The sequence below is a fragment of the Mycteria americana genome, chromosome 1 (assembly GCF_035582795.1).
Source record: "Mycteria americana isolate JAX WOST 10 ecotype Jacksonville Zoo and Gardens chromosome 1, USCA_MyAme_1.0, whole genome shotgun sequence".
NCBI lineage: Eukaryota > Metazoa > Chordata > Aves > Ciconiiformes > Ciconiidae > Mycteria > Mycteria americana.
In genome coordinates this window covers 161,991,592-162,004,560 of record NC_134365.1, presented here as the reverse complement: position 1 = coordinate 162,004,560, position 12,969 = coordinate 161,991,592, and the positions used below count along the sequence as shown (strand labels likewise).

The window sequence follows — 12,969 nt, the reverse complement described above, 5'->3', positions numbered from 1 at the left end:
TGCTTTCCCCAGCAGGCAGAAATGGCACAGCATACTATTATCTTGAAGCAGGAAAGCAGTTCTTACCCTAGAGATGATGTGCGGATCATTGCATTTAGCCAGTTTTCCAGCAAATAGCTGCACTCCAAAGCTTGCGAAAACAAGCATTAATGTCAGCAAAAGAATAGAAACCTGTAAAGATGAAGATAGACTTGTCAAGCTCTCCTCCTGCAGACTTGAGAAAGGGGGTCAGATCCTTCCATGAACTGCAGGGAAGATTGTTTTGTTGCATACACCTGGAGATAAGGCTCTCATGACCGACATGTTACTTTAGGTTCTGATCTGGTAACCAGGTGCTGTGTTATTATTAATGGTATTATTAACATAGCATCTAAGAATTGTAGATAAGGACCAAAGCTTTTTTGCACTCAGTGTACAACCTTGCTAAATTCTGCATGCATAAGGATTGCCATCCACTTTAAAGAGAACTCTTCAAGTACTTAAATATGTGCTGCTTCTGTTTTGCTGAATCAGGCTTTACTAATTAATCTGAGTAAGCCATTGTTAGATATTTAAATCCAGGTTAGCTACAATAACGATATGCATGAGCAAATTATGATGTAAATATCTTTAATAAGATACAATATCTATGAAATGCTAACTAGCTTTATACTTTCTGTCCTTGTTCTATTACTGTCTGCAAATATTTTGTAGCTTAGCTTTTTATAACAACCTAACCTAATACAGTATTCTGTTCAGGAATAAAATGTCTGTTGTTTAGGCTGACACATATCACTTAGGGAAAGTTGGGTCCCAAGACAATAGATTAGGTTCTGATCAAGCAATCACAGACTCCATTATTATTATTATTATTATTATTATTATTACTGCATAATCATGGTCATAATAATAACAACAATGACATTACAATGAGATCCAGATCTGTGATGAACAACTGCATTGTCTCTGGTTGCCTCTCAAAAAACTTGGAGGTAGAGACCTTCAGCCTGGAAACCAGGTTTCCTTTTGTTCTTGCAGAGCTGCCATACCCTACTTCTCATCTTCCTTCCCCAACCAGAACTCTGAATAAAGGGTAGATTTTATTTCAGTAGTCCTCCTATGTAACTATGTCCAAATATATATGGAATGAATAATATCATTTATAAAAGAATTATAACAGCAGCTTTATTCAATACAAATGTAAATGAGTTACTTATATTCCTAATGTTTAACCTGTTCTGTGGTCATCTGCAGTGGTAGCTACAATGAAAAGTAAACAGACAACAATGGAGAAAAGATTAGAAAACATAAACCTTATAGCAGAATGGTATCTTATTACTCCTCCATATCTCCTTTTTAACAACAAGAACAAAATAATTGGCACATACCAGAAAGATTTCCTTAAAGCCACTAAAGAGCTCTCGCACCACTTTCCTCATCTGAGGAACCAGTTTGAAAATTCGAAGAGGTCGGAGGCAGCGGAGTACCATTAAGAGCTGAGCTCCCGATTTGGCAGGGACGTTCTGAGGCATCCAGCACAGGAATATCAAACTTACCTGGAGGAGACAGAGCAGAAAAAGGCAAAGAAGGATTAGGCTTACAATGTCTTACTTGACATAGACACAGCACAGAAGATCAATAAACACTTCCTTAAAATTAAAGGGAAGATTATGGCAAAAAAAGCCTAATTTAGAAAAAGGACTTGAATCTCCTGTGCCCTGGCTGATTGTCCTAACTAATGGGCATCAGCTTCAGCCTCTGTCTTCCCCTTTGACTCAAAATCTATTTTATTCTTTTCAGCAGATGGAACAGTTCCAAAAGAAAAAATCAAATTGGCTGATTCAGAGCAGAGACACAAACCATATTCTTGGTGCAGGCAGCATCATCTCTCCCCCCCTTCTCATTTCAAACAGAGATTCTATCCTGAAACTGAGATATCCTCACTTGGAAAGTCTGTTAGCAGTTTCCTCCCCAGTTTTTCCTACCACTTTGCTACAAGCATAAGTAGTTTTGTCACCATGTGGTTTTATCACACGAATATTATGCATTCAAAAGTGTTTTCAAGAAGCATAGTTGTGTCTTGTAGCCTGAACAATCTCTGACAGATGGTTATTGATTATAAAGTCTTTACAGGGGGACAGAGGTGAGAGTGTTACAAAGAGGTAAGTGCACAAAAAATGGAGGATCAAGCTGATATCATCAATATGATTTAAAACATAATACTATTTGTAAAAAACAACAGTGGTAAAAGACAGCCACTCCACCAAACCAAAAAGATTTGCCAGTGCTTCTGACTTTCTTTCATATTCTTTTAAGACCACCACAGGCACATTTGGAATATCCAAGCTACACCACCTAAATTTTCCTTCAGACAAGCAGAGGGATTCAGAGGGATTTCAAGAAACTAATGCACATACTGATTATGCATACTACAGTAGGAATTTTGTATAAGTATGCATATTTTTATTTATGCTAACAAGGAATCCCTGATACAAATTGATCGTGACAAATTTTATGCAGCACATCTGTCTGGTGGATTAATCTCTGAAAGATTTAATCTAAATCCATCAAAGCCATTTTGCTTAGTAATTTCTTCAGTTAGAAAATATTTCATACTGTGTTATACTGACTACTGGTTTTGACATATTCTCTGGTGTCTATTGTCACACATGAAGGGGAAACGGACCCCCTTCTCTTTTATTTGAATGGAATGCAAGAAATTTCCAGGGGACAAAGAAAACAGTAGAACAGTTTTTTCCTGAGAACCACTACTGATAGATACGGCATACAGAAAGATGCTGCTTTGCTTGCTTTCTGCTATAGCAACACCAGCGACAAGGATGTGCCCTTCTGTCAAATGGTAGGGGCTTTGAAACACCTTCTATAAAGCAGGAGAACTGTCGAGAGGGGAGGAAGCAATGAATGGCTAAGAAAAAGCTAAAATAAAGATTCTCCTGCATAAAAATGCTGAAGTGGGGTCAGAGATCTTGAGCTTACTTTGAAATGAAATCAGGTCTGATACTTAAAACATCTCAACAAATAAATAATTAAAAGGGGCCATACACTGGCCCTACACTAAATTGTCAGGTGCTTATCACGTCAGTGTATTTTTAGTACTCGTACACATAACTGACAGGACTGCACATGAAAACAGTGGCGTTTGTACACAAATCACACTACTGCATTTGCAGCAGGGTGCAGAGCCAAACTTTTTAACATTACCAAACATTTATATATCCAAAGATATCAAAATTAAGAATGCTACAGAAACCTCCCATAAATATAAAAACTTACAAGATATATAAATATGTCCATAACTCCTCCAAAGTCCCTAATGACAGCTGTTGGTGTAAAAAACAAGCCATCTGCCATAATCTTCAGATTAAGCTCAATGCTCATGAATATTACAAAAACATATTCAGCAATCTGAAAATCAAAGCAGAGAAGAGTCATAACTTAGGAATAGGCAGTGGAGAAAAACAAGGTGACTGTGCTTCATTAAATGTCGAATGATTCAGTGACAGTACCTGGAGTGTCGGAGCATGCATAACTCTTCTAAAGGGGGATTCGAACATCATGGAGATGCAGGAGCATATAGTAACAATGATCATGACCCAGTCCAGGTAAGTAACCAAACCCAGCAAGTCACTGTGAACAATACATAAGGATAACCATTACAGAAATGCCAAGAGTGCTATGTCACTTGTATTGTGTCTACACCACAGTTAAGTGCTTTCCTATGAAAAATAAATTAAGCTGAGGAGTGTCAAAGATTTCAATATTTCAGAAATGTGTAGTAAAACTAGGGAAGTTACATGCAAGTGAAGAAGAAAAGTCTGATAAAAAAAATCCTCGTCCTATTCATTCTCCTCCCCAAACAACTCCATGGAAAGAAAAAACTTTTTTGGGAAAAAAAAAGAAATACACATGTGCATGCTCACACACTTATACTGCAGGCTTATGTGACCAAGCAAAGTTACTTTTGCAGTGCTTACTAAAGCTGATGGTATTTGGTATTTTTCACAGCTCCAGTAACAGGATCTGTTTTAGAACTATAAAAAGAAGAAAAGATACAGTCATTTACATTTTATTTTAGTCAGCATTATAATTATATCATGCATCCATCACTTTAAAGTAGTTCATATCCAAAATCAAGGCTACATTTTACCTTGGCTTAATTTTAAATGTCTGTATAAGTTTCATTTAATTTTAGTCATATCATCAACACAGCTAGTATCACTTTAATTCATGGCCTACCTGTAATTTCTCTAACGATCCTTTAAACTGCTAGTTTTTTGGGTCTTGCTTTTGTAAGCAAGGACTTAATTTTGTATTTCACTTGGGGAGGGGATGGGGATAACCTGTTACTGAATTTTATGATCCAAAGTGCTTCCTGAGGAGTTCTTTCCTTTTACTTCAAAACCTCTTGAACCATATCCTCAGCTGACACAAAAAAAATCCTTCCAGAAGCCCTACTTCTTTTATTACTTCTTCAGTCATTTTCTGGTGAATATTTCTAGATGCTCCATATCTGAATTTTCCTATGAAATTGCTGTGCTTCACCTACCATACCCAAACACCCATTAGGCAGCCAGAGAGAGTGAGAACCACTCTATAAGTAATAAGCACATATCTAGGTGACGCGAGTTAAGTTCTTGCTCCAGCAATTATTTAGCTTTTTTATACAAAGCAGAACGGCTTCAGCAGGAGAAACTACAAGAATCCTATCCAAGAAGCCTCCCCTGTCCCAGTGGTTCGGGGCACTTTTTACTTATCTTTCAAATCCTTGTAGCAAACCATGCTGAAACAGGATCTGCACTGCGGTATCCTGTATCCCATGTGAGGGCTCTAGCCATTGGGATGTGAAATTGCCATCACTTCCTCGCTGAGCTTAAAGTGAAAAATGGACTGACCTGACTTGAGGCATTAACACTAGAAGAGACTTCATGGTTATGAATTACAAGAACGCAAGATGCATACAAGGAGAACAAGAGGCATCTTCCACAGGCCAGGTTCACCCACTTAAACCAGTCAGTATACAGAATATACTGGTTTCCCTTCCCACTGAACCCACGGACTTTTGCGTGTTCTTAAGCTCATACCTCTTCCCCACGTTGTATATAGTGGTATTCCTCTGCCTTTTTTACTAGAAGAAAATATGTACCTTATCAGTTTGAAAAAGATCTCTAGAATATCTTACTTGGCAAGCTGGGTGGGACAATGAATAAAGTAGGTAGGTTTTAAATAAATGAAAAAATGACTGTTTAACAAAATCAGTTTACTCTTATAATTGAAAGCATTTTAATTAAACTGTTTATAATATAAATATTCTGTTACCCTTGGGCACTCCACAATGCTAACAGGCACTGACATGTATTTGACAACTGGATGGGAATGTATGTTTGTGTGTTTTGTTTTGCTGTTTTAATTTGCAACTGCTTCATGGACCAGTGAACTGCAACCACGTTAGCAGTTGCATAGAAAAGCAGGCACCTAACTCAACGACGTGCTTCTATATAAGTGGCAGAACACTTAAATATGGGTATTGTAAAACTGGGTATCTAACCTTCCTGTTGTTCTACCTAGAAGTAATTTGTTGAAGGGCACAGAGAAAATTGGTAGTAAAGCAGGTGCTGAAATCAGGTCTTCCAAGTGCCAAGCTCATAGCCTTGAGCTATCTTCTGTCTTACGCTGTCTGTTTGCAAGGTGACATGCATTAACCCTCCAAAATTAGGGTGCCAGCCATAGACAGAGATTTAAAAGAAGAGCTATAAAATGATTTTATATCAAGCTGCCTGTACATAGATCTGTATCTGCCACACTTGCATACACCTACAGTTTAGTTACTGAGTCTTCCTGGTTTTCACCTGGTCTCAGCTTTTCTCCTTTTATCTCCCACAGCTGAACACCTCTCCATCCCATTCTGGTTCTCTAATTATGGGCTACGGAGTCTTCGGGTAAGCATAGGTGGGATTCATTTCTCTTCACCTTTTTCTATTCTTTGAGTAACTTTTTCTATTCTTTGAGTAACTTCTAGTCTTTGGTATATAAAGACTTCCCACCTTATGATATGGAATAAGTCGGGAATAGCAGGCTGATTCCCCAAGGTCTAAAAATGGGGGTATAAAACATTACTCTCTCCTCTCAGTTCACGCCTGCAGTTTCCCCACAGTCTTGTCCTGTCTCAGCATTGCAGACTGCTCAAACATGTCTGCCCTCACACAGCACGTTATTGCTTCCTTTCCTCCAACAGCAAGACTATACCATAAGCAATGACTGCCAGCTTGTGTGGTGACCACATTATACACAGTTTTCCTTTAAAAAAAAAAGTTAGACTGAGATTTCTGAGGACATGAAAGTAAACACTTGTCGGAACCCATTGGTGATATGGAATAAACTTACGCATTAAAGCGAGCTCGTACCACCACTCGGCAGAAATTCCTGAACCTGTGCTCACGACCAACTATGAAAAGCGGTTTATCAAAATATGGATGATTCTCCCGCAGCTCCTCCTCTTGGACTTTCCTTTTGAAAGACAGAACGTAAATTATTAAGTGATATGCATTATACCCGGCAAAAATATCCCTTACACTTCATTCTTGTTTCATCATGACTCTCAATACTTTTTACTTCATACAGAGAATACTTAATACAGAAAAATGTGCACTCAGACTTTTGATTTTTAAATACCTTTTCATTTCAGCTTGTTCTTTTTTTTCTTGGATCATCTTTATCTCACTGTCTTCTCTCTGTGCATTTCTGTATCTCACTGTGTTGGAGTGCTAGAAGCAAAATGGTTCCTTTTAAATGAGGTCTGTGGCTTGTTGTTTTTTAATGTTTCAGATGAAAGCAAGATACGGTATTTTACATAGAAAGATTCAAATGAAAAATCTTTATTTCCAAATGCACTGCACATCAACTCAGTCAAGCATATTGTACAGTATTTTCTATCTACAGCACAAGGCTCCTTATTTTCATCAAGGTTAATTTCAGTTTTAATTTCATGCGTGAAGTCCCATCCAACGCAACTTTTAACTTTCAAAGCAAAGGTCTTGTAAGCTCAGCCGATATCTCTGAACTGGAATGAATACCATCAAAGTTACTAAGGGCAAAGACTGGGAAAGAAAAGGCTTTATAGAGACCCTTTCATTTCTTGAGCCTGCTGCACGTGCTGCCAGGCAGTTAGTTGTGCCGAACATACAGGTAGTGACTGCAGAGCACAGGGTGGAAAGAGAGGGACGGAGGACGGTTGTCTGAGCGCATCCAGTGGAGGGTACAAGCAGTATTACTATTCAGAGTTAAGTGAGTCTTTGGAGTGCTCCTGAAGGGGTAATTCTGGGTGTTATCCTTACTATTGGACACAAGCAAAACCACATCTGCTTTAAAATATTAGTTACTTACAGTTTCTTTCTACCACCATGCAGGGTAATTCATTAATTACTTCTTACACAGTTGTTTTTAAGTATGAAGCACATCTGGAAAATGACTGTCATAGTTCGGAAATGGAGGGACTAATACCACCTCTTGAATTTTCATAGTCACAGAGATCCACAAAATATCATTATGAATTTGCAGAAGTGAAAATGCGCTTAACTGCATGAAACTATACCACAGTGAAATCTGTGATTACTCTTCTCCCTTTTAGTCTTTGTCCTTTTGTCTGACAGTTCTCATGTTTGAAAAATACTGCTAAACTTCCCTCGGAAATTTTGAAGTGCTGTTTTGCCAGCCTGAGTGATTTGTGTAATTCCAGGGTAAGGCTTTTTAAGGTGTCCTGGGTAGCAACTGCTGTATTCCTAATGTAGTGTCTACAGCTTCAGTGAATCTATCTCAGCAAGTGTTTCAAAACCAGTAAGTCTATCACTGAAATAACCACGTCAATTATTTTGAGAATAATTCTAATGCAATGACAGTATTTGTTTTATGATTTCCTTTCAAGATTTCAAAAGACAAATTGTAAACAAGATCATAGATAGACATTAGTCTTACACAAGCATTTATTATATAGTACATATTATTGTTTCTTATATTCTCAAATTGAAACCATCATTTCTATGAGGACTTACATCTTGAGTCAATGTTTCAAGAGATTTTCCTCTGCTGATTCGCTGGCTGTTGGAACCATGTCTCAGTGACCTGAAACAATTATAATCAATTTAACGATATATCTCAAGATGAAATTTTGACCTTTATAGGATGGCCATTATAAAGCACTGCTCTCCAGCCACCCAATATCTCAAATTCTTATCATTTTTCTCTCGCTAACATCAGAAGCTTGTATGTTCTTCAATTGTTTTCAATCCGGTCTAACATAAGCCAATTTCTTTCCTTCTGATCTTTAAATTGATAGCTTTGTAGTTGGTGAAGGAAATGACATTTGAAATAAAAAGGCATTTTTTCCGTTTATACAGTACACAGAATTTCATTATGGTTACAATGAAGAATGTAGAATTCAGTTCTTTGTACAAGTAAGTCATTTCAGTTTTTCACGTTAGGTATTGCTCAAATTTAATTTTTTTCATTACCTTTATTTTAAGCATATTTTTAAACCACTCTTTCTGTCCATGTTTACCTGCGTTCTTGTCGTATGATGCTGGACACTAAGTATTGACCTTTCCTTTGCAGGCTGCCCCTCAAAGGATCCACTCAACATGCGTTGTCTAGTGCAGGCCCTACAAAGAAATGTAATGATGATGACACAGAATTTTCAGTATAAATGGTAATTTCTGAGGTAGCGCGTTCAGACAATCAGCTTGGCTTTCTGGGAAGCAAGTGCACAGCTTAACAGACAATAACAATAAAATAGCAATGGACTTTCCATGAAAACATGATACTTCCGAGGCAACGGTCCCCACTCTGCAACATAACCGGTCACCTGATGAACCTTCTCCATGCCTTAGCAAGGCCCATCTTTGAAGTTTTTTCAGATTGCTGTAGAATTTATGGTCCCTCAAGATTTCACTAAGTGTGAAAAGGGTCAAGCAATGCACTAATCATCAGTAAAACCAGCTTCTCAGCAATAAAGAAGGGAATAGTACAAGTCCAGCTGTCATTTTACAGCGGCTCCCTTTCAGGGCTGTACGTGGGAAAATATTTATGTACACATTCAAGACTTAAAGCATATCTTTAAGTGTTCTTCTACATAACCAGGACCATATGTGGTTTGAAATGAAAAGCTGCGCATTGCCGATATCCTGTAATATGAAATGTCTGTCCTCTGGGAATGCATTGAACTTGCAGCATTTTGTTGTCTGCTTTTTTTCACTTGTTTGCTCATTTGTTTCATTTTGCTTTTCCTGAATTTTGGCAAACATATTTTACACTATTTTGGCAGAAATGAGTATTTCATTCAGATGGTTGGTTAGTAAGTGTGCTACGGTGAACAGAGCATGCATATCTTTATTTTGCTGGCTACAATGAAATAGATCTGCTTAAGAAAAAGAGAGGTTTCCACTAAAAGAGAGCTGACACAACTCCTCTGATGGCTGAGAAATGGCACTTTGGCCAACTTTGGAAAAATATTTTAACTTTCCAGGAACGCTGCAATTTTAAGTTTATATAGTGCATGGTTTGCAATTTTAAGTTTACACAGTGCATGGCTTATTGCTCCTTTTGTGCTATACTATCATTCAGAGAAACTCACACAGGACCCAGCTGGTAATATATCATACTTTTTAATGAATGGAATCTCCATTTTTTTTAAAAAACGTGAAAAAAACTACATGCTATTGGACTGATGACTCTATTTGCCAGTCTACTGTAAGGCTTGGATAAATGCTGCCCTTGACACCATGGGATGATCACGCTTGATGGCAAAAGGCGTCCCAGGCACGTTCTTTCCCCACTATGACTTTGTTGTTCACTCTTCCCTGCTATTTCTCCCTCTTTTGGATTTAAACACATAAATGATAGGAGTAGGGATCCAAAGCGAGATCTGGAACAAAAATGAGAAGCTTAGAATGCTTGTCAGTATCATCACTGCCAATCATACTAGCATGCTAGAAAAATACATTGTGCTACACTCGTTACAGAGGGCATTAGATTACACTACACTGAACTGAAGCATCATGCCATTTAAGAAAATTACTGTACATCTTATAAAACACAGCTCATCTTAGCCAAATCATGAACATTTTAATACCAATGGATTTTAAGCATTACATTATGGAGGATGATACTACATAACGCTGTCAGAAGGCAACAGAAGTATCATTTGAATACCTGTGTAATTTTCTTGTAAAAAAACAACAAATAAAAATTATTTCCTAAAAACAGATCCTACTTAACTCCATTAAAATGACAATCCAGTTTTTCCCAGCAGAGACAATGGAAAGTTCTGGGGTCTGACTTCTGTATAGAGGCTTCTTGCTGTGACAAAGAGGGTAACTTATCTTTTTTTCCTGTAAATATAAATTATTGTGCTCTGCTTTTAACAGCTAGAAATTATTTTCTTGACATCAAAAAGTGACTTGCACATAAACTTTTCATGTCCTTGTACACAAGTTACTTGAATACCAAGTTACATAAACTCTTAGTGTCCATAATAAAAGAGAACATTAAATGCTCAAACAATAAATTCTTTACCTGATTAATGAACAAGATGGCTTATTTGATTATTAATGGTATAATAAAATACATTTAGCCATATACTATACAGAATGGGCATGCATAAAGGGTAAGACCTATGGAAAGACTGTTAGGATTGTCTAGGATCTCTTCCTAAGTTAGATTCCTAAATCCATATTTAGAATTTATATCCATTGCCTTATTTTCAATAACTCTGGAAGCCCTGCAGCGAGAAATAATGAAATGACAGTTGTATAGCACAGAGATAAGAAATTTGTACCAAGTAACTGCAAAGAAACTTTTTGTATTTTCAGAGAAAAAAATACTGCGCTGAAAAGGCCGTGGCTACTTTTGACAGTCTCTCTCCTGGCTTTCATCATTTGATGGGAATTAGTGCCTTAATCTTCCTTGTATTAACTCTTAGTAAAAGCCATGCTTTGTTATCCTTTTGACTCAGGATCTGGATGTTTTTCAGCTGTTTAGGCACCTACAGTTGCAGATCTTTGGGGACTTCTGAAAAAGAAGGCAGGTGCCATGAAGTTTTCAGAATTGCAAAGTTGTCTATTTTAAAATCTACAATAGGATTTGATTTCTTATTGCAGACACCTACACTTATGTGCTTACTCTCAGTGACTACACAAGCCATGTGTCCAGGCTTCCCTCATAATCAGTGGAGATGTAGGACTCAATTAAATTGGTTGTACAGAGGAGGCCAGTTCCACCTGCCATGCCTTGGAGTATTTTGTCTTGCTTCCAGCTGCTGCTCCAACAGGGTGTGGGTCTGCTGCACAAATTTCTGTATTTCCAGCCATCCTCAAGAGGATGTCTTGGACATCCTCTGGCATCTTATACGTTACTAATGTCCATACGTGGACAACTTCATTGAACGTTTGGTCAATTAATTTAATTAATGATGTTTGGAAGCTATTCAAGTAATCATAAAGTGGGCATCTAAAGACAAAGCAGTAAGCTAAAGATCTCACTGGGCTCCACTGCATGTATTGACTAGACCTCTATCAACTAGATGATAGAGGTCATCGCTTAGCTCACAGGCAGATCTGGAGGTGAATCCCACACCTGGAACAATCACTGTGCCACAGTGTTAAAAATTCAGTCCTATGCGGTTTGCAAATTGTAGTAAAAAAAAAAAAATGTTTCTTGACTTGATACATCTTCACATAACTGTAGTTGATCAGAATCTTTTGACCTTTCTTCGAACAATGCAGGCAAAGTTCCTTTTTTTTTTTAGCTAAAATTGTGCTTCCCATCATCCTGTACCACCTCTATGAATATTAGATACGTTCATATTCATTTGTGGAGGAAAGAGAAAGTTACGAAACAACGGAGAAGAAATAGGTCAAGCTTCTAGACTTTGTACTCATCTTGCAGAACTTTGAACATAATCCAGCAGCTGTAAACTACGTGGTCTAAATTTGCCTTGAAAAGCACAAATGGAATAAAATATCCTGAAAAAGAAAGTGTGATTTGGTAGGTTATCAGAAAGCCAGGCTACAGGCTAAGACCATACAGACAATACGACACTGGAATACTACACAGTTTGTATTACCTGTAAACAGTTATGAGGTCCAAACTTTTGAAGTCCTCGAAACTATTTTATGCTTTGGAACCCCTGAAAAATAAGTAGTGCCCAGAGTGTTCGAGTAACATTATTTGAGCTAATGCAAAATGTTAAATGCTTTGATCAATACTTCAAAATACTATACCTTTCATGAATATTCTGAGGTCTCTTGCAGAGGTGTCCTGGTTTCAGCTGGGATAGAGTTAATTTGCTTCCTAGCAGCTGGTATAGTGCTGTGTTTTGGATTGTTTTAGTTGTTGCTAAGCAGTGCTTGCACTGGTCAAGGACTTTTCAGCTTCCCATGCTCTGCCGGGTGCACAAGAAGCTGGGAGGGGGCACAGCCAGGACAGCTGACCCCAGCTGGCCAAAGGGCTATTCCATACCATATGGCATCATGCTCAGTATAGAAACTGGGGGGAGTTGGCTGGGGAGCAGCGATCGCTGCTTGGGGACGGGCTGGGCATCAGTCAGCAGGTGGTGAGCAATTGCACTGTGCATCACTTGTTTTGTACTTTCTTTTATCATTATTATTATCATTATTATTTTCTCTTCCTCTGCTGTCCTATTAAACTGTCTTTATCTCAACCCACAGGTTTTACTTTTTTTCCCCAATTCTTTCCCCTTCCCACTGAGGGGAGGGGGCCAGGGTGAGCGAGTGGCTGTGTGCTGCTTAGCTGCTGACTGGGGTTAAACCATGACAAGAGGGTATGCATATGGCTCATGCTTGGACTTTTTGGGGAGGCATCCTTTCTGCAACAAGTGTTTACTCATCTTCTTGCATCCCAATATAACACTGACTTGTTGTTTTTCTGTATTATTTTAATGAGTGAATATTTATGTGTTCT

At 38.0% G+C, this 12,969-nt stretch overlaps 1 protein-coding gene and 1 long non-coding RNA gene across 2 annotated transcripts in view; both read right to left on the bottom strand.

The window, feature by feature from the left end:
• The window catches only part of NALCN (sodium leak channel, non-selective), a 256,162-nt gene that overhangs the window by 27,877 nt on the left and 215,316 nt on the right, over positions 1 to 12,969 (bottom strand). Inside the window, 10 exon segments of the mRNA XM_075526265.1 lie at positions 67 to 171; positions 1,368 to 1,535; positions 3,274 to 3,405; positions 3,507 to 3,627; positions 3,975 to 4,031; positions 6,382 to 6,504; positions 6,670 to 6,761; positions 8,046 to 8,115; positions 8,552 to 8,566; positions 8,568 to 8,651. Of these exon segments, the coding sequence (XP_075382380.1) occupies positions 67 to 171; positions 1,368 to 1,535; positions 3,274 to 3,405; positions 3,507 to 3,627; positions 3,975 to 4,031; positions 6,382 to 6,504; positions 6,670 to 6,761; positions 8,046 to 8,115; positions 8,552 to 8,566; positions 8,568 to 8,651 (967 nt within the window).
• LOC142421552 (uncharacterized) lies at positions 9,716 to 11,068 on the bottom strand. The gene is made up of 3 exons (XR_012778921.1): positions 10,826 to 11,068; positions 10,262 to 10,347; positions 9,716 to 9,913 (listed from the first exon to the last, which is right to left on the bottom strand). It is a non-coding gene; the product is annotated as an uncharacterized LOC142421552 (long non-coding RNA).